Here is a 20997-nt window from a genome sequence, read left to right as displayed (position 1 = left end):
TAATTTCAAAGGAAATTTGAGAGAAGTGAGAGAGAGAGGGAGAACGGACATGAAGGAGAATGGCTGTAGTGAGCTGATTAGTAACAACACATCTCTCTGTTTCCTTTTATCTCCTCCCCTTTCTCCCTTTGCTTTTACCTTCTTCCTTGCTTTTCTCCCCTTCTCTCCTCTTTCCTTCACTTTATTGAAACTCAGAGGATTATTTTCATTCCTTATACTTAAAACCATTCTGTAATATAAATTTTGAACTCTTGCACCTCCTTTTGACTTCACCACTTGGTGCCCTTTAAGAAGAGTGACACAAGATCCTCTCTCAGCCACAGCACTGCTCAGTGGGACTAACAGAACTCAAACCCTAATTTCTTTTCTTTTTTAATAAATAATCTCTTTTTTAAAAAAGGTTTATTTACTTATTTATACAAGAACTGGGGTACAGGCCAGGTGCACGGGATGGTGAGAGGATTCACCAGAGACAGAGCAGGGAGCAGAACAGGCAGAATGACAGAATACACTGTTGAAGGGAGCAGCGGGTACGACAGGAGAGGTCTGCTGTGCCATGTGGGATCCTTGCCGCAGGCTGGGATCGAACCAGTGCTGCAAAGGCTGCGGATAGCTTCACAGCGCTGCGCTCAACCGCCTGTGCCACCACGGGAGGCCCACAAACCCTAATTTCTAAGCCTCCTTCTGAGGTATAGAAACTTAAAATTTGCTCTAAAGATAAGCATTGACTGTATATAATTTCATCTCTGTACCCTGCTTAGTCTGCCAGTAGTTAGCTTGTTTTCATTTGGATGGAGACCAATGGCAGATGACCACATGGACGAGAAGATGCCATTGTGAGCAAAGTCGCATGAAAAGGATAGGGATGCACCTCACAGATGAAGTTGGGTATGGTGGTTATAAGCTCAGAGTATGGTTAAAATCTTATATCTGGTACTTGCTAGCTGAGAAATAAGGTTATTTCACTTTTTTAAGTTTAATGTATCCAAACATTGGAAAGATCATTTCAAAAAGGCCTACTCTTATACTAAAGTTCGTCTAAGAAGTCAGGACAAAACTAATATGGCCGAGGCAGATTGGTCTTTGTCACTTCCCCAGAATTAATTCAGATCTTATTTTTCCACTGTAGTCACCAGAACCTCACTGGAGGTGACAACCCAGTTTCTCACCTGGTCCTGCTGTCTCTTGCCACAGGATCACCTATACCTCATTTGTCTTGCCTAAGATACTCATTCCTAGTCATTGAGCTTTCATTGCTTTGCCCAGTTTCTTGGATAATCTTTCCATGACTACCTGGCCTCCTCACCAGTCCCTCGATAAGGAGCTCTATGATACAGGGGTTATCACTCTAGCCCCAGCCCTGGGAACGCTTGACACATACAAAAAATCAACACACATTAGGTGCTCTCATGATGCTAGGTGTTCGGTCTTAAGAGCAGAGGTGAGGGAAAGCTAACCTTGGTGCAATGGGACTGTGAGGCGCTGGGAAGGCATAAAGTGGTGTCTCACTGCCCATGTGGACATGATCACTATCAAATGGTGATTTTTAATAAGCTGGATCCCGGCTTTCTTCAAAATCCAACAAAATGCAACTGTATACCAGTACCGAGCAGTACCGAGTTGGCCTGTACTCACTGACCACTGTCTTGAAAGCTATCCCTCCATGTTCACCATCCTTGTATTCATAGGCAATAGTCTAGGTATTAGTATTCAAGTTTCATCATCTCTCTGCAAATCCAGTGGCTAAATACATATTTTAATTGAGCCCAGGAGTGTTGACTTGTAGACAGAGCAGAGCAAAAAATCACTAGAAAAATGGCAAGTGGAAGCAGCCTTTTACCTTTGAATGGAATATGATACTTTCAAAACATCAATAATAATTTTCTATTGGGGAAAAGCCTGCAGCAAGTATAACCTGCTTAGGTTTTTAAGCTGCGGTTTGACAAAAAATTAGTGTTTCTTTTTCTTCCAAAAACAAACCTGTGATTGCAAGCCAGGTAAGGTGCTTTTAACTGGATGAAAGAGAATGCAATCAGTTTTCTCCAATGTTAAGATACATTATTCAATGACAAGAGTCTAATGCCTAACATAATGTTGAGGGGCCACAGTGTTTAAAATGAGCAGGATAAATAAGAAACAAAATGGTTTGAGTAGGAGAGGATATGTCTTTGAAATAACACCAACTAGTTATGGACCGAGAGTTCTACTACAACTCTTACAGGGTAAAATGCTGCCAGATCTTTATCATGGACATCAAGCACTCCATAAACTGTAAAGTATTCTCTGCATTAATTTCACTGTTATATGTACACAGCCACACAAATAATGTCCTCAATGTACATATTTCTCTGTCTTTTTATGTAATGTCTTTACATGTGTTTCTTGTGGGAATATTTGTTGCTCTTCACTGATAACAACAAAAGTTAGCAGAATACGGCCACTATGAATGCCTGTCAGCAAAAAATCTGTTCAAATCCCTGCTTTTGATTCTTTTGGGAATATGCTCCTGAAATAGAATTGCCGGACCCTATGGTAATTCTATGCTTAACTTTTTGAAGAATAAGCTCCATTGTTTTCTACAGTGCTATACCAATTTACAATTTATCAGCCATTCACAAGGGCTTCACTTCTTGACATCCTTGCCAATATTTATTATTATTTTTATAATGGTCATCTCGATAGGTGTGAATATACCGTCTTTAAGGATATAAACTGAACCAAGAGACACCCTTCCGTGTTTTTTTTAGCTGCACACAGGATCAAATGATAACCCCCTTACTTCCTTGACTCTGTGCAGTCATTCTCTATAGGGTCTCTCTAATTCCATCTCAGCCCTCCCTGCCTCCTTGTTTTGGACTAGACATGCTCACCTCCACTTAATTCTTCAATAGAAAGGAGGCAAACTATTGAGTCCTTATTCTACAATAGGCAATGTTGTTGGAGTTTTACATTTATTAACTTATTAATAGCAAAAGGCTTCATGAGATGGGTGTGGGTGATGGTCCCATTTTACAGAAGAGGACACAGGGTTTAGGGGGCTTCAGTTAATCTTGGAAGATTGCTGCAGTGGCTCTGCTGGACTCATCCTGCCAAGTTCTGCATCCCAGTTACTACTGTTGACCACTATGTCATCTCATGGACCCAGCCATCCTAGAAAGGACTCAAACAAAAGCCATCCTAGAAAAATCTCAAACAAAATAGGGCTCCTAGGGAGTTTGGAGGCTCCATGTAAAGCCCAAATGGGGCCCCTTCACAGATCAATTAATTTTATACAGAGTGCTCGTGACACACACTTTCTTAATAATTTAATTATTTTTTATATTCTAAGTTTGTAATGCGGAATGGCATTACAATTGGGTGACTTTTCAATTAAAAAATAAACCTTATCCGCATTTTTAACCTTTCTAGTGGGCTTTCCAATGGCTTGTTTCTATACCACATAATTATCACAATAAAGAATTATCTATTTATGCGCAAGCAAGGAGGAGAAAACAAAACAAATGGAAAACACAAACACAGGCATGTTTGTTGTTTCGTATTGAGGGTTATTTAGCTGGGATAATAAATCATTACAATGAATGTCAACACCGCACAGGGGAAAGGGAGTAGTTAGTTGCATATGCTAATAGAAGACGTGCATTACTAATGAGGAAGAGAATGAACAACGCTAGCCACATGCTAGTTATCACTGCAAATCACAGGCAAGCGTGTTCACGCAGAGCATATGACTGCTGTATGACAGCGCAGGCAAACATTCACATGTCAACAGCAATAGCTCCCATGCGCCATCCAAGACTACTGAAGAGTTTAAAAATAAAGCTCTTCTTGTCATGCACCAAGATGTCAAGCTTAAACACATCTGCCAGTCAAAGGGATTCTGCCAGTCTTTACCCACCCCATAAGAGTAGTCTAAAGGTTTCAAGTATATCCGAGTTCAAACTATAAAGAACTGTGATGTTATCCATCAATAAATCCTGTAGCTTTTCCCTCTAATATATGGCTCAGATCCATAAACTCTCTGCATCTGTACTGCAACTAGAATACTCCCATCTTCATACTGGACTAAAGCAATAACCTCTTATGTGTCTTCCCTACTGTTCATTTGCCTCCTTTCTAGCAAGCACAAAATACAGGTTTTATTGAGGTTTTAAATTATTAGTTTTATTGAGCTTTTAAAAAAATTTTTGGTAGAACAGATTTTATCTTAACCATATTTGAGTGCACCATTCAATGGTATTAAATACATTCATATCCCGGGCAACATCTCCACAAACTCCCATACCCATTCAACAGTAGCTCCACATCGCCGTTTCTCCTCCCCTGTCTCCAGTCACCTCCATTCTATTTTCTGTCTCAAGGAACCTCCTTAAGGATCCTCCTTTATGAACCTCAGACGAACAGAGTCTTAGTTATTTGTTCTCTTTGGCTGATTTTTTCCACTTAGCATAATGTTTTCAAAGTCTATCATTTAGAGGCACGTGTCTGGATTCCCTTCGTCTCTAGGCTAAGTGGGCAATCCTCTGCTGTGTGAGCGCACACACTTCACTTGTCCATTCACCTATCAATGGACAACAGGTTTACATCCACCTGTCAATGCTTGGGAATATGTCCACTATGAAAGCAGTTCTGAAAATAATCTGTTCAATTCTGCTTTCAAGTCTGTTGGGAATATAATCCGAAGTGGAATTGCTAGATCCTATGGTAATTCTATGCTTAACTTTTTGAGTAATAAGCCCCACCGTTTTCTGCAATGCTACACCCATTTTACACTCCTCTCAGCCATCCACAAGGGTTCCACTTCTCTACAGCCTTGCCAACATTTATTATCATTATTATTTTTATAACAGCCATCTTGATAGGTATGAAAATACAGTCCTTAAAGATATAAATTGAACCAAGAGACACCACTCTGTGGTTTCTAACTGCACACAGGATAAAATGATAACCCTTTTACCTTGGCTGCAGGGCTCTGTGAGGTCATTCTCTGCAGAGGTCTCTCTGATTCCATCTCAGCCCTCTCTGCCTCCTTGTTTTGTGCTAGACGTGCTCACTTCCATTTAATTCTTCAAACATGTCAGACTCCCCCAGTTTAGGATCTTTGCACATACTAATTCATTTGTCTTGAAAGCTCTTTCTCCCTCCTCCCTTGTCACGGCCAGCTTGACCTTATGTTCAGTCTCAGTTTAGTACACTTGCCGCCAGACCTAGTGACACTTCATCATTTCCTCTCATTCCCACGTAGCGCTAATGTCAATGTGCTGTTATAATCCTTTCACTCGTGCCTTTATTTTATCACTCCTTCGGTATCTAGGCCAGAACCCTAAGGGAGAAGAGGCCAGATCTTGTTCACTGTTACCTCCCCAGAGTCACGCAAAGTGCCTGGAACACAGTAGGTCCTTAATAGCTATCAGTTACATTGATGGGTGACATGGAGAAAAACGCAGACCTACGAGCAGAACTGGGGAGCTGGCACCGTAGATAACTTCACTCCATTCTGGGAAAAGGTTGGAAGGACCAGGTCCCGCACAGCTATTCCCCTGCCCTGGCAACCAGAGTTGTGCATCTTTGGCTGAAAACACCACACATCTCAATAACAATGGGATCAATTTTGACATTAACACAAATATTACCAAAGCCCAAGGGATACATTTAAATTCACCGAGCTCTGTGGCAGATCATATAAAAGCTCTAACTTGCTCTCTAGAAACAAGAAACTTTCATTTATGGCTTCCTAGCTCTTGCTAATCCTGCCCATTAGGTCCAAATACTGCATTTCACACAGGATGCAAGACCATACAAGAGACTGATGCAATACTTGGGCACAAAACCAGCTGGCAGATTTAACGCTAAAATCCCCTCTATTCAGAAGGCACAAATCAAGCCCCTGATGCCTTCTTTTTGACAGACTCCTGCATGTTCCTCATTATGGAGAAATGAAAGAAGACAACTCAAATTCTGGGCCCCAGCTCTGCTCCCCTGCATTTGCATTCTGAGTCATTTGTAAAGGAAAGGAGTGCATCCCGCATTTGCCCAGAGGTGAATGTTTACTCAGAAAGGTGACTTCTGATATTGACAATAATGTCAGCTTTCCATCTGCATATTTTAAGGTAATGTATCCTTCCTTTAAGTGCTTTCTGTTCTGCTTCTTCATTTCCCTCTTTCAAGGAGTGCTGTGACACCCAGACCTCTAGGTCTCCATTTGAATACCTTCCTGGGAAGAGTGAAAAAAACACACTCTAGCTAGCTCCTTGCCAGCCCAAGGACAGGGGTTGGGTTGCTAAGAAGTGTGAACTGATATTGTGAAAGTCCTTTCATCTTCCTTACCCCACCATCCTCCACTAGCTAAGGGCTAAAAGGCTCACCCCAGGCTATGGATGAATCCTTTTCTAAAATGTGGTTTATCCCTGGAGATCTCTCTGGAACATTTGCTCAGGTAGCTGCATGGTTCATCAGCATAGCAATTTGCCCGGTCAGCTCCATCCCTCAGAGCAGAGAGCAAGCAGTGTGTCTGGTGCAGGGGAGGCTCTCCAGAGAGTTTCCCTTGGGCAGGGAGAGAAGGCACATTCATCCAGAGATCATAAATATGCATCTTGGCCCTGATCTTCTCTCTATGAGGGTGATGGACTGGAGACTCAGGGAGCTGTCCTGCTGCTCTACCTGTGCCCCTATTCTGCCTACGAAATGCTCTGTTTAGATCTAAAACACAGGCAAATTTGCCACCTGCAAATTTGTGTTTAAAACACAAGACTACAATGAGCTCTCTCTCTTGCTTCCAGTTCACGTGCCACATGGGTCTATTTCTCGAGAAGCTACCATGTGCCAGGTGGGATCTGACACAGAGTGGGGCCGCAGCTCCTTTCTTGGAGAGCTGACGACCTAGGCCATTTAAATTAAATGGTAAATTAACTTAAATAGGACATAAGAAGCACTATGATGGAGAAAATAGACGGCACTAAGAGAGCAGGGGCAAGGAAACTTACTTAACCCTGAGTTGTACAGGGGAAGAAGGGTGGTCACTGAAAATTTCCCAGGATACATAAAATCTGGACCAGAAAACAAAAAACAAACAAACAAACAAAAAAAAAAAACAGATAGCAGTTTGTAGCTTAAAATAAGTAAAGAAGAAGTTGAAGGAAGACTAAGCAGTCATTCAATTTTATTCCAAAGGTATTTCTTTCCTATTTTTTTTTTTAAGATCCACCTGGAGTATTGACGATTTTCTAGCATCTCCCTGTCATTCAGACCCTATCTAAGATGCTGATGCTAAGAAGCCAAAAAGAAACACCACACAGCCCACAGGGGCAGCTTGGAAATTCTGCTTTCACCGATTAAGACACCTCTCCGGGAAAAAAGCCCGCATTAGCAGTATATTGCTTGTCAGTTGCTCATTGGCTTCTTTGCCAGGCAACGATGAGAGGGCTAAAGGAAAGAAAAAAAGAGGGGGGAAAAAAAGAGAAGAATAAAAGCTTTCTGTAAATTAATGGTTGTCAAACTCAACAAGTTGGAGAGCTGGGGAAGGCTTAATTAAAGTAAACAGACAATTTAAAGCAAGGGGAAATTCAGCCTACATAGGAGAAAAATTCTAGGTATTAGAACACTTTCATGAAAAGTTAGAAGTGCCTACTGCCATTTATCATTTACTCAAGGCCTGGGTAGCAATAGAGTTAGCAAACTGCCCCCAAAGTTGGTGTTAACATGATTTTGTCTATTAAAAAAGACTCTGAGCAGCTGAAGACAATAAGCTTGCCACTTGCAAGGCATCTTTTGTCTCTTCTGCTCTGTTCCCTATTCCACCGGAAACATAATAATATAATCCCTATTCATCAGACAGAGCTGCATGTCTCGGGGCCTCTGTGCTCTGGGACACTTGACACTTGCTGATCACTCTGCAATTTCAAACTCTCCTCATGAAGAATCTAACATAAAGAGCAAAATGACAGACTTGTGAGCTGGGAAGTGCTTGTTGGCGTAAGTTGTGTTTTCTATGGTCTGTGCAGATAAGAATGAAAAAGACCACATCACACAAGGAGAAACACTAACTGGTCCACTTCCGAAAGCACCTTTACAAAGACTTTTTACCGCAAGTACTTGCTTGAACCCTGATTTTCTCTGCACAGAGAACCTGGCATGGACGGGCTTTACTGAGAGCGTTGGAAGACGTTCTTTTGACGCATCAAATGCCAGTTCTTAATAGTGTGTGCATTAGAGCCACAGTCCTGCTTTCTAGAATTGCTCTGTAGGGAGAAGGCAGGCCAAAGAGAAAGCATGAATGTTGAATTTATAAGCTAGATAATCAGTGATAATGGAAAAGGAATAAAGGGAGGAAGAAAAAAAAAATACCACCTCTGACAGTTCCATTAGATTTTGGTGAAGTATTTGCTGGCTTGCAGCCTTTCTTGAGACCAGAGACAGCAGCTCTCAGAGGGTGAGATGTCGTCTGTCAGATAATTCTTCTGGAAACATTGCAGGAGAAATTCTGATGGCCTTGCAACCTCTATGTAAACTTAACGAAGCATCTTTCAGTTGCATGTTTTTAAAGTGGGTCAAAGGAAGGGGAACCACACCCTGGATGCTGGGGCCACTTTGTACTCACTGAATATGGAGAGCAGTCAATTTGTAAAAGCCTTTGCCTGGTACAGATTTGGGCAGCACAGCCAAGCCTTTCTGAAAAATGGAGACCAATACCAGGAGAACGTCTAAAACTGGCCTTCTGTGTCTAACCTTGCCATGACCTGGGACAGAGAGAACTCCACAGAGGAGGCCCTGACTGATGATGCATGGAGTCTCAGAGAGTAGAAGAGGATGAGGAGGACAGGAAGGGAGGCGAGCAACTCCTGGAGGAGATGTAAGGAATGGACATCAAAACACAAGGCACTCTTCTTGCTCTTGAATAGGGTTTCTGCTGTCTGTTTTTTTTTTTTTTAAGATTTAATTATGCATATAAGAACTGGGGTACAGAGGTGTGGGGTGAGAGAATTCACCAGAGGCAGAGTGGGGAACAGAACAGGCAGATCTACTGAAATACACTGCTGAGGGGAGCAGTGGGTGAGACAGGAGAGGTCAGCAGTGCCACGTGGGTCACCCCCTGGTTGGGCAGCTTCACAGTACTGCATCTTAACCCCTTGTACCACACCAGGGGGGCCCAGTTTCTGCAGTCTTGTAAAGAAGCTTTAATACTTTATGTAAAATATAGCTGATGACAGCAGATTAAACCAGCTCCCCCACACCTGAGAGGAGAGTCGGGGGCTGGGGGATGTGGCAGGAGAGGATCATTTCCTCTTGAACTGGTTCAGATCCTGAGCTCCTTTGCAGAACAGCTTAGATGGGTGTGTGTGAATACATATACGTGTGTGCTTATGAGAGCCAGGGAGAAACTGAAAATTAGTCACCTTGACTTTGTTCCAAAGCCCCCTGAGAAGCAAGAAATCAGGTGTTCCTTGGACTAGCCCCCAGCCAGGTGGTCCTCCCCCATCAGCTTATCCACCCCAGCCCAGCAACCAGTTCTGAAGCATTCATGGCCCACTGGGCAAGCTTATCGATGATGATTCAGAGCTGAAACTTTCCCAGCCAAAAATCCTGCTGGAGGTGGCCCTTCTGGCACTGCCTCTGTATTTCTACCTCAGGCCTGGCAGACAGGATGATTGCTGGACGCTTCTCTGGTGGGAGGGGCTTGGCAAGGCCACAGGCTCTGAACAGCTGTTGAGGAGATCATGGAGTTAAGTGGGAAACTCCAATTTCCTCCAAGGAGCCCTGGGATGGATTCTGATTCTTTGCCTGAGGCCCTTGTTTGCGGGGGAATTTGTGTGATTGTGTGTGCATGCGAGTGGGTGTGTGTGGTAGGCGGGTAGTTGGGCAATACTCTGATTTAATTTTGTGTTTTCAATTTGTTAATAATCTAAAGCAAAACCATTTCTCTGTCGTAAAGACAAACTTCTCTTTTACATGGACATTGATGTATCACAGAATGTGATTTTTCAAATGATTGTTTTCCCTAACAGTTGATAAATTCCTCAAAGTTGGGAATCATGACACTGGGCCCTTTTCTGGAGTTAAGGAGTTTCTGGGAGTGACCCTTTGGGGATGCTTGTTCATTCACTCATCATGCCGAATAATGGCAGAGGGGCTGCACCAGGCACGGTACTGGGCCCGGGCTCATGTCTCTCTAAACAGACCAAGTTTCCTGTCCTTTTGGAGCCCATGTGTTAACAGCAAAGAAAAAATGATGTAAGAAATAATTACGCACATTAGGGACTCTCAAGGGTCATGGGGAGAAAAGTAAAAATTATAAGAAAATGACAACAGGATAAAGGAATTGAGAATGGGGGTGGGGTGGAGAGGGACAGAAGGCTCACAGACAAGACTGGCTGAAAATAGGACTGCAAAGAGAGCAAGGGGAGAGTTCAAAAGGGAGATTCACTCACTCCTCACTTACTATAGGTGCCTCTGGCCATTGGGGCCCCAGAGGCATTCGGTGGGCCCAGTGTGGCGTGGGAGGTTTGGACACACTTGGATTTACAAGTGACATAGTCAGCGGCATTTAGGGTTACCCAAAGTTGAATGGATGGTTGGTTCTAGGGAAAATTGCTAATAAAAAGTCTAATAAAAGCAAGAGGGGACTTGGGGAGCCAGGGAACAAGAGGGATAGCCAGGCTGCCTACAATTGGATGTCAGCACCACGGTGTAACGCACAGAGCCAGTGCCACACGTGGGCTTCCTCCTCCATTTCCAAGGCCTCCAACACTGTATTAAATTCTTCCCTTGTCTGACATAAAGTAATAACACAGCATTGTCACCGTCCTGAACAACAAGGGATGCGATGACTTAATTTCTTTTTCGTTCGGAGGCATGCCAGAGTCTCCTGTTTGATGACAGGATGGGAGCCACTGGGCTTCCGTAAGAGCAGCCACAATTACCACACCCTTGGGGAGTCAAGAATAAAACCACAGGATAAAACACACCCGTGGGAGTTTTCATTGGTGAAAACCCAGTGGGTCCCATTCTAGTTTAATAAGAAGCTGAGGATGGTCCAGTTCCTCTCTCCAAAAACCTAGAGCTACTCTCCAGGATCCCCGGGTCCAAGCATAATTAATTCCACATTTCCAAATGTTCACCAAAAATTCAAAAGGATTAAATATCTGAGAACTATTTTTTTTTTTTTTTAAGTTGGCAAGGCTGTATTTTATGCTCTGGAACTAGAAACTACTGTGTTCAGGTAGAGAATCCTCAGCCTCTTAGGAAACCAGCCCTCATTCATATTGTTGCATGAACACTGGGGTCATGGCTGCATGTCTCCAACAACAGGTACCGGGTGTCCTCCCGGGTCAGGCAGTAGGAAGGGGACAGCCATGATGCCAGCATGGAGCTGATTCACAGCCCGCCCAGCCCAGCTTCCAGGCACATCCTGGCTTGTCCAGCACAGTCCTGTCTGCATTCCTGTCCCAACTCTCCTCTCCACCTCATGACTCACACCCCCACTCACTCGCCCACAACTCCATTTGCCCACCACTTTTAACCATTCCTGGCATTTGGTGACTTTACCCTCATAAGATTTTATAATTATGCAAGACTCGGAACAAATCTGCAAAACATTCCACTTCCAGAATGAGAATCCTAATAAATATTTCCACATACAGAATGTGAGTCCAAACCAACAGCAAGCACTAGCAAAAAGTAAAATTTATTATGGAGCATGTGCTGAAGTGCTGGGTACTTCGGAACACTGACTAGGGAACATTTACCAGGTGCTAAGGTCTCTGGGGACGCTGATTTTATTTAAGCAGCACAACCGTCTCTCAGTTACACAAGTGGAGGCTGAGACACACAGAGGTTAAGCAATCTGCTAATTAGTACAAAAGCCTGGAAGTGGCAGAACCAGGTTTTGAACCCAAGACTTTGAAGTCACCCATAGTATGGCAGAAAGACGAATAGAGTGGTGTGCAGGGGATAGAAAACCAACTGAGCAATCATTTTAGCTCTACTATTATTTCTGTCACTGAAAGCAGATGGCCCCCAAGTTGGGTGTGGGGACTACTGCAGAGCATTGTGGTCAGGATTTAAGGGAGCCCAAGGGACAATAATGTTCTAGGGCTAACAAAGAGGAAGTTACTGCCACTGCTCCTCTCTGAGCAAGGAGAGGGTGGAATTCTAGGAGCCCAGGAGAAGGGAACTGTCCAGACAGCCCGGGAGGATATGTGTTGTGGATGCAGGGTTATAGCCACCCCGGGCCAAGTACAGAGGAGCAAGCAGCTCACAGCACCCCTGCTTCCCTTTCCTTTACCCTCTGGGGTTCCTCCTGTTGAGTAAGCCCCAGATGGTAGCTGGAGGAGAAGCGTGTCCATTAGAGAGCACCAAGGTCATCTTTCAGGACAGAGAACAAGGTCTTGAAGGGCTGACAGGCACAGAAGGACAAAGAGAACAGGAAACAGTTATGGTCGTGATAAACTGCCACAAATCTCAACCTCTCTGGGGATTTGATGTCTTCATCATTAGCATAGGACCACTGGACCACATGCAATTCATGCTGCCTTCCAGCTCTGACATTTCGAGGTTTTTATGAATCCCCTCTTGGCCCATGTCTCAAGAGATTTTCCAAAGAACTTCAGAAAATAAAGCATTAGAGACAGACCCCACTGCGCAAGCGCCAGTGATGGTCTACATCATGCCTGCACAGGTGTGTGGGCAGCACGAAGCAGACGTGACTGGGGTGCAAGGTGTGTCTGGTCTAGGAGGTAACACAACACTGTCTAATGACCTGAGAAGCCTTGAGAACATGAAAACTGCCCCAACAAGGAATTAGCATCACACACAATCCCTTGTTCTCTCTCTGAGGAGAGCAAGTACTGCCAGCACACCCGGCATGTGGGAGATGGCACACAGAGCACAAGTCCTGCCAGCTCCTGCTCCACCTGTGTTCCCACCAAGAACCAGAACTCCTGGGCACTTGGGCACTGAGTGTGGGTGTCTGGGGGTATGAGCTTGGTTGGAGGAAAGGAGATGGTGGGACGGTGGCCGATTATTGTATCCCCTGAATTATGAGGGTTTATTTCCTCCCCTTTACAACATGCTCCAAGGTACCTGCTGAACTGTTGCTCATTCCCAGGATGTCTCGTGGGCTGAATCTTGAGAGAGCACCAGGGCTTGACTGAAGAGATGAAAGACCCACGCTGTCCATCAGGGCTCCTACCCCACCACCTTCTGGGGACACATTTGCTTCTTTTCAAAGGCTGAGGTGTCTGGTGTGTGATGATTTGAAGGGTGTCAGATTTCCCCCAACTCCCCTACTCCCTTCTGCTCCAGTAAATGTCAGTAGAGTCACACCACCTACAATCATTTTTGTTGTCTCCACTCATGAGTGGTAATAGGAACCCTTCCTCAGATGTACTGATGATTTCCTTCTGAAGCCAGAAGAAACCCACGGCATCTCAGGGCTCCTAAACTTAGTAAATAAAGTGTGTGCACACACATATGTGTGCATTATAGAAGGGAAATTTTGGAGCACATTCATCCTGGACCTTTTCGACCTCAGATCCACACCTTCCATGGCCTGAAGAGCAGAAAGGAAGTAGAGAAAAAGGGAACACAAATGAACACATGAACACACACACAACCTCCCATTTGATGACATGACGCTAGGAACCTGTCTGTGTGGTAATGGATATACCACCCACAGCTCAAATGCATAAGAAAACAAAAACTTGAGACCTGGAGTGGGTTGAAATGCCCACAAGTGCGCTTACTAGCTATATGACCTTGGATGAGTCTTTTGCCTTTCGGGCTGACCCTCCTTTAAAAAACAGGAGTGAATGAAAATGGCCATACCTACCACATAAGGTTGATGGAATGATAAAACAAAATCAATTAGAGAATATAAGTACTTTGTAAAACATAAATTGCCCCAAAATGCACAGATTATTATTTCTCCCTTTAAATTGACGTGACAGCCGTGTGCCCTTTGAAGGCAAATGCTACACCTGAAGATTTGTCAACAAACCCAGACACCTGCCACAGAAGACACCAGGGGTGTCTGAAGTGTGCACTCAGCATACTAACCATCACATACGGAAAGCAAGAATAATCCACGTTTTGAAGAAAATTTCAGCTCATCGAGTGGCCCTGTCCTTTCTCCTCCTTTTTGCCTATTTAATGAAAATGTCTTAACACAGAGCTCCAGTAAAGGGGGAAGTCAAACCATGTGCAGAAAGCTACCAGGGATAGGTCTCTGGAGGATGAAAAGAGTGACAGATGTAGAGAGAGCAACTTGAAAGAGTATTTCGGCAGCAGACACAAGATGCTTGACTTAACAGATGTTTACAGTTAATAAATCTCATTTTATATCTATTTTCACAGAATATTTTTCTGGCGATATACCTGGCAGCCATCGTGAAGGCAGCAAAAAAAAAATCTCAGATTGACAGCCTGATGGGAATTAGAAATTACACTCAGTGACAAGAATTCACAAGGACTCCATGGGAGTGTCGGCACAAAAACAGTTTCACGGCCAAGTCCCCCATCTTTCCCTAGACACCCAGCAAAGGGTTAAAGAAATGCCCCAGCCACTCTATCAATTAGGAAAGGTCCTTCAGAGCCCCCTCTGCATGCACCTCCATTGTCCTTACCCAGAGACTCCATCACAACCTTCCCATGGAGAAAACTCACTGGCGGAGGTGAGGCGCTGACGAGTCCCCATAAGAGGCGGTCTGGCTTGCGTTCAACTGTGCCAGCCCCGCTGATGAGCAGGAGAGGCTGGCTCACCATTGGTATAAGCTGGGACCGGGATGCTCTTTCTTTTGTGTTCTCCTCTAACTACAGAAAATCACCAGCAGTCCCAGCCCGACACAGTTGAGGCCTTCTCCAGCTGCGCAGGAAAAACAGAATAGGCAATATGTGCTCTCCCCTCCTCCCTCTTTCTCCCTTCCCTGTAGACAGACTCAGCATGAGGTTCCTGAGGAATTAGTTGCAGGAGGACGCCTCCCCCGCTGGCAGCCAAATGCCAACCGCACGTCCTGCCCATGTAATGCGTCTGACATTTCTGCATCTCCCTGGGTTAACATTGTTTGACACAGACTTTCTGAAATATCTCTTAAAAAGGTTTGTGCCTGTGCGTGCGCTTGCACGTGTGTGCACACACCATTTCTGGTGTCTCACAGCATTGTTGCACATATTTATTATTAAAAAAATTATTCTCTTAGTTGCTGACACGTCTCTGCTTTGGCATTTCTACTTAGGCAGAAGTAATTGGTTTCAGAAGGCTGAAAACCCTTATTTGAAGCCATGTGCACATTCCTGTTGATGGATGCCATAAAATGTTCAAATATCATCTTCCCTCAAGTAAAACAAGCGTTAAAATCCAGAAGGATGCATTGTGATTGACAGTATGGCATCCATACATTTTAGCTTGTTGTCAAATCATTTGAAAGCACCTGTACATGAAAGGGGGACAGTTAGTTCTTCTTGGTCAATTGTTTTTAGATGAATCTTATCAAGGTTGAAAGGGATTCTCTTTCTCTTCCTCAGCTGGAAAGCACTTCCCACTCTTCACTATGCTTCCTTATGGGCAACCGGCAGATCAAACCAAGATCTCTAAGTCCCCCCAAGTTCTAGACTTTGATGGAGAAGAGGATGGACAGCTGGCCATCGGGTCTGGAAGAAAGGTCTAGCTGTAGCCCATATACTTGGCAAGCAGAGCTTTCTTTTGTACTTGCAATGTCTTTGGATATATTTGTGAGTTCTTTTTAAGGAACATCATGGTATGGCAGCTGAAGTAGATGACATGGATGATATCAGTATGGCAGACAAAGAAAATCTTGCCCTGAACCTCAGCTCCAGGCAGCGTGGAAAAGGCAAGGAGATGACTATGCATAGTTACAGCAGAGGAGTGACAGGGCAGAGAAATTCAGACCCAGTGAGTCTGGGAGTACGTGCAGGAAGGCATCTCTGCCCATGTTATGTACCACACAGTATCTGCATGTATTAGGCAGTATATACTTCCATAGGTGCAATTTTCAAAAACCACCTTAGAAACTCAGGGCAGAAATCTCATTCACAGCACCTCTAAATGATGCTCGCAGGCAATCTAGCAGCACAGGTAAGCCTGTGAACTCTCCAATTGGACCGTAAGCATTCAGATCCAAGCTCTGTCGCTTATAAATTACATGATCTCAGACAAGAGGTCTAACCACACTGGCACCCATTCTTGTGCTGCACCATGAAACGATAATAGAAGCTACCTCAAAGGGTTGTTATGAGGATTGAGTTAATACATGTAAAAACACTTGAAACCTTGCTTTTCACAATCAATATCACTCATATCTCCAGTCTCTCCCTTATTACGCTGCACACAAGGGAAACCAGGTCCCATTCCATTCTTGGTTAGATACTGTTGATAGAAATTTCTTCTCTACACTGAGCACAAATTAAGCTCCCTGCAATTTCAATCGATTTACCCCAGGTCTATTAGGAAAGGCAGAACCAGGATAAGTCTCATTTCTCTTTCCTGACAGTTCTCCACAATATTTGAGACAATTGTAATGTATCACAAAGTCTTCTCAAGACCAAGCTTCCCCGATTTTTAACGACTTTTCCTTATGTGGCCATTTTCCCCAAATTTGTTTTTATCTTTATAACATTTCTTTGATTCAGACTTGTCAGCATCCTTAAATCTTATCAAATGGATCAGAATTCTCTGGGTGGGGGTCTAAGCAAACAAACTATGGAAATCTCTTGGCTTTCTGAGCCCATATAAGCTATGCCTTCAATTTTGGAAGTCATCAGATATAGTCAAACTTTATACTCTAATAATCATCTCCCTGACCCACACTGCAACTTTTAGATACTCAGATTAACTATGGTTCTTCCCCGACCCATCACACCAGTATGAAGGATAGTCAAGTACTTTCTTGTATCTAGACCTATGTAACTAAAAACTTACACTTACCCTAACTTCAAAAGAATCTTCCTAAACTTTAGCTCACAGCATCCCTGCATGGAAATTTGTTATCTGGCACTAAGTTTGTAATGCACCTGGGTGATCAGTCACTCTAATCATCTTATTTTTTCCAAAGAAACCCAGATTGCTTAAGAGACTTATGCAAGCTTCCATCTAGATGGAACTGACAGCTGAGCCACTGTGGAATCATGGACAACTTTCCCTGGGGATTTTCTATATGACTACCCATGTATTTTCTTGCTCCTGATCTCACTGCAACCCAGCCTTTTTTTTAAAGATTTATTTATTTATGCATGCAAGAATAGGGGTACAGGCCAGAGGTGTGTGGGGGTGGTAAGAGGATTCACCAGAGACAGAGTGGGGAGCAGAACAGGCAGATCTACTGAAATACACTGCTGAGGGGAGCAGCAGGCAAGACAGGAGAGGTCTGCTGTGTCATGTGGGTCATCTCCTTGCCTGGGGATTGAATTCATGCTGAGTTTCTGTGGATGGCTGCATAGTGCAGCCAGCCTCTTTCCCTTCAAAAGAGTCAGGGTAGAGCATGGAAACTTGTCCAACAGCAAATCAGTATACTTCAAACGATGGGGTTTCAGAAGGGTCTCTCAAGAAGGGACCCCAGGAGCTGTGAGAACATTTTGCACAAGTATTTATCATTGCAGTCCATTCCAGATTTCTCAGGATACAGGTGTCCTCAAGTCATTTGCTGGTGCCTATATCCCAGTCACTGGCACTGTAGCAGTATGTACTCCAAGAAGAAAAGGGTTGTCTCCAAACCCTTCCTGACTGAAGGGCCTACCATAGGACCTGGTGTAAGGAATGGAGGATTCACTACTCCTCTCTAGAAGGACATTTACAAAAAGCACTTTCTACTTGCTTGACAAAAGTAAAGTGACCCTGAATATGAAATGTGTGTGCTTTTGAAGTTTAAAACAAAACAGTGGGAAAGCTACTGAGTCATTTCTGAACCTGGAGGCAGGTGTAAATAAAATCTAAACAGGAACAAACTTGTAAAAAAATCAAACGAAAACCAACCTCGGGTCACTCCATGACATGGGATAATGCTCAACATGTAGGAAGATATGTCCCTGCTGGTGTCTGCTCTGAGTGACCTTTCCTCTTCTCCCGTTATGCTGTTTAACCTTACGGCACATCACATACTGCACTGTGATAATTGCCTATGCCTGTCCACTCCCTTACTGAATTGTAAACCTCCAAGGAACAAGGACAAATGATCACCTTGTCCTCTGTCATCGTAGCATCGTGCACATTGTGACAACCTCCTATTGGTTGACTCAATATCATTCTTGCTCTTCTCACTGATGCTTTATTCACACTGATGCTTTATTCACGTGGCAGGCAACGTGTTCTTTCAAAGACAAATCTTGATTATTAAATCCCTTTCTTAAAAATCTTTTGTTTTCTTCCCTTTTGTTCAAAGCTACAGCTCAGCCTCCTCTGAGATCATCAGGAATCCTTGTAGGATCTGGCCCTTGACCCATATGTTTGGATGGCCCTTGTTCCCATCTGTTTTACTCCTCTCTCTGCTCAGCAACCTGCCCTGCTCTCAGTTCCGAGAACCTATTTCTTTCCCCGGTTCATACACACTCCACCTCTCCATTCCTCCCCTGGCCCCTTTCTCTGGCTTCTTCCTCAGCATCAGTTCACCTCTCTACTGGAGCCTTATCTAATACCATATTCAAGTCAGGTCCTCCTGGTGTTACATACAATTGTTCTAGCCTGTAATTTTTCTTTAAGTATTTCCCAAAGTATATTTCTTGATACAGTGGTGGAATGTGATATAATCATGTCAGAAGATATTAAGTCCTAAATTCTCAGAAACCTTCTGAAGAGCAAGACCAACTAAGGAGACACTCCATCTCCCTCCTGGAAATAAAGTATCGGTTCAGTCCAGACATATTTGTGGAGGGGTTAGGAGTTAGAATCTACTGTAACGCTGATTCAGTCACCCACATCATTTTTATTGAAAAACAAACAAAAAAATACCCAAAACCCAGGGCTGGTTAATGAATTTAATATTCAAAATGGCCCCCAGAGGTCTACAGAGAGGATCAAAGTGTAGGTGTTACTTAGGTATAGTATGTTTTCAAAGTACTGGTTGTCCATCCTCGATTAAATGCCTCTAGAGTCTATCAATCATCCCAGCAGAAAATGTTAGGTCACCATAAATGCACTGCACATGGACTCATCTCCTTTATAATCAGATCTTCAGAAAGTACTGGAGTCAAAAGAAGAGAACTATTACCAGCTGACAAGGGCACACACTCCCATCAAGAATTCCTCTGTGTGTTAGGAGGCAAGGAGATAGATGTCGACTGAAAATTGGACTCCCTAACCCGTGGGTGCCTCTGGGGTCCTCGATGGTCTCTGTAGGCACATCTGTATAACCCCAACTAGGGCAGGGCCTCCCCGGTGGCGCAGCGGTTGAGCGCTGGGTTGCGAGGCTGCCCGCGGTCTCTGTGGCGCCGGTTCGATCCCCGGCTGCTCCCCGGCCACCGGAGGAGGGTCCCACATGGCGTGCAGACCTCTCCTGCCGCCCGCTGCTCCCCTCAGCAGTGTCCTTCGGTCCTTCTGCCTGCTCTGCTCCCCGCTCTGGCTCTGGTGAATTCTCTCACCCTCCCGCGCTTCTGACTGTACCCAGTGCATGTATAAACAAAACAAACAAACCAGCAAACAAATAAATAAAGCATGCCTCTATATATAAAAAAAAAAAAAAAATAACCCCAACTAGGGCAAACAATATATAGGGCTAAGTCATCCTGAAGGGTGGGCAGGGGATAGGGAAAGGAGAAATTATTTTCATAGAGTGCCTATTCCAGCCAAATCCTCTGCCATGATCTTTCCATGCAGTGCATCATTTAGCTCACCTTGTAACTTGGTTCATTTTTCCCTTCATTAGAGGTAGGCTGGTAACTCTCTGCCCAGAGAAAGAATCAGTCTTGCAACTAATGCCCTTTTCCTTTTCACCTTAAACAAATCATTTCCTTTACTTTTCATGAAATCTGATACACCTGACCCAAGCAGAGGGCGATGATGATGACAATGGATGATGATTTTATCAGAAAGGATGTGTTGTTAAAGAGCTAGTCAGTTCCAGATCCTGCACTCTTTCCAATGAATTTCCTTCATCAGAGAAGGGGGAACCTCCTTAATGACATAGTATACTGGTCTAAGGGACCCGGGGTAGAAGCAGGAAGCAAATGCTAGGGTATACTTTGCTTATTACTAACAATTTTAAATTACTCAAAAATGTAGTCATGGAATGCTGAAATAAATCACTGGCTGATTTAACACACTTCTACGTCCTCTAAGCTGACCTGGAAGATGGGTGTCTTGGCCCCCATGACTGAATTCATATGAGGACACTGACTCTATACATCTCTCTCTTTCCCTTGAACTTTAATTTCCTTACATTCATCTTATTTTGGATACCTGCACATTCTCTTGCCCTGATGTAAAGGCAGGAAACATGTCTTATCTTTTATACTCCCATCACTGCTTAGTATAATGCCAAGTATCATCTTTGTTTGAAATAGCAATTTTTTCAGCTTTTGCCTCCATTTCTTTACTGTTGCAGTAAAAGTGACTCTCAATTATTCCACAAGGTATATAATGAGATTAGTATCATTAAGTTTGATCCCTTTCTTAAAAAATATGAAGGTATATATTAAAAAATGTGAACTATTTTTTTTAAAAAATGAAAGAAAAAAGTCTAGAAGCTTTTACAGAATGAAATTTCTTACCACATCAACACCTTTAATATGGGTCAGTGAGACTTGGTGGAATTACAAAAAACCTCTTAATGCAAACCATAAAATAGTTTAATCTAAATGTGGGGTGGGAGGTACTTTACATAATTTGTTTATTCATGAAGAGACTTGAAGAAACAAAGGTGAGAGATCTCTGGGAGAAGTTTCTGTGAACAATGAAAGGCAATTGCAAGAAAAATGGACAACTAACTCTCCAGCAGGAAGCAGTTGGGGAAGAGAACATTTTCAGAAAGCCAATTTGATGGGATGTGGAGATTATGAAAG

The 20997-nt window shown here is 43.6% G+C and overlaps 1 protein-coding gene across 7 annotated transcripts in view; it reads right to left on the bottom strand.

Moving 5' to 3' along the window:
* The window catches only part of TENM2 (teneurin transmembrane protein 2), a gene marked incomplete at its 5' end in the record, with an annotated part of 889116 nt that overhangs the window by 442704 nt on the left and 425415 nt on the right, over positions 1-20997 (bottom strand). The window contains one exon of one of the 7 annotated variants that reach the window (XM_084243837.1): positions 14616-14754. The exons of the other annotated variants lie outside the window; for them this stretch is intronic. Coding sequence (XP_084099963.1) covers positions 14616-14754 — 139 coding nt within the window. Of the gene's footprint in view, positions 1-14615; positions 14755-20997 lie in introns of those variants that run through there. 7 annotated transcript variants of the gene reach the window in all.

Source organism: Talpa europaea (genome assembly GCF_964194135.1).
Source record: "Talpa europaea genome assembly, chromosome: 9".
Lineage (NCBI taxonomy): Eukaryota > Metazoa > Chordata > Mammalia > Eulipotyphla > Talpidae > Talpa > Talpa europaea.
The sequence above is the reverse complement of the archived record's forward strand: the minus strand, read 5'-3'. Positions and strand labels throughout refer to the sequence as shown.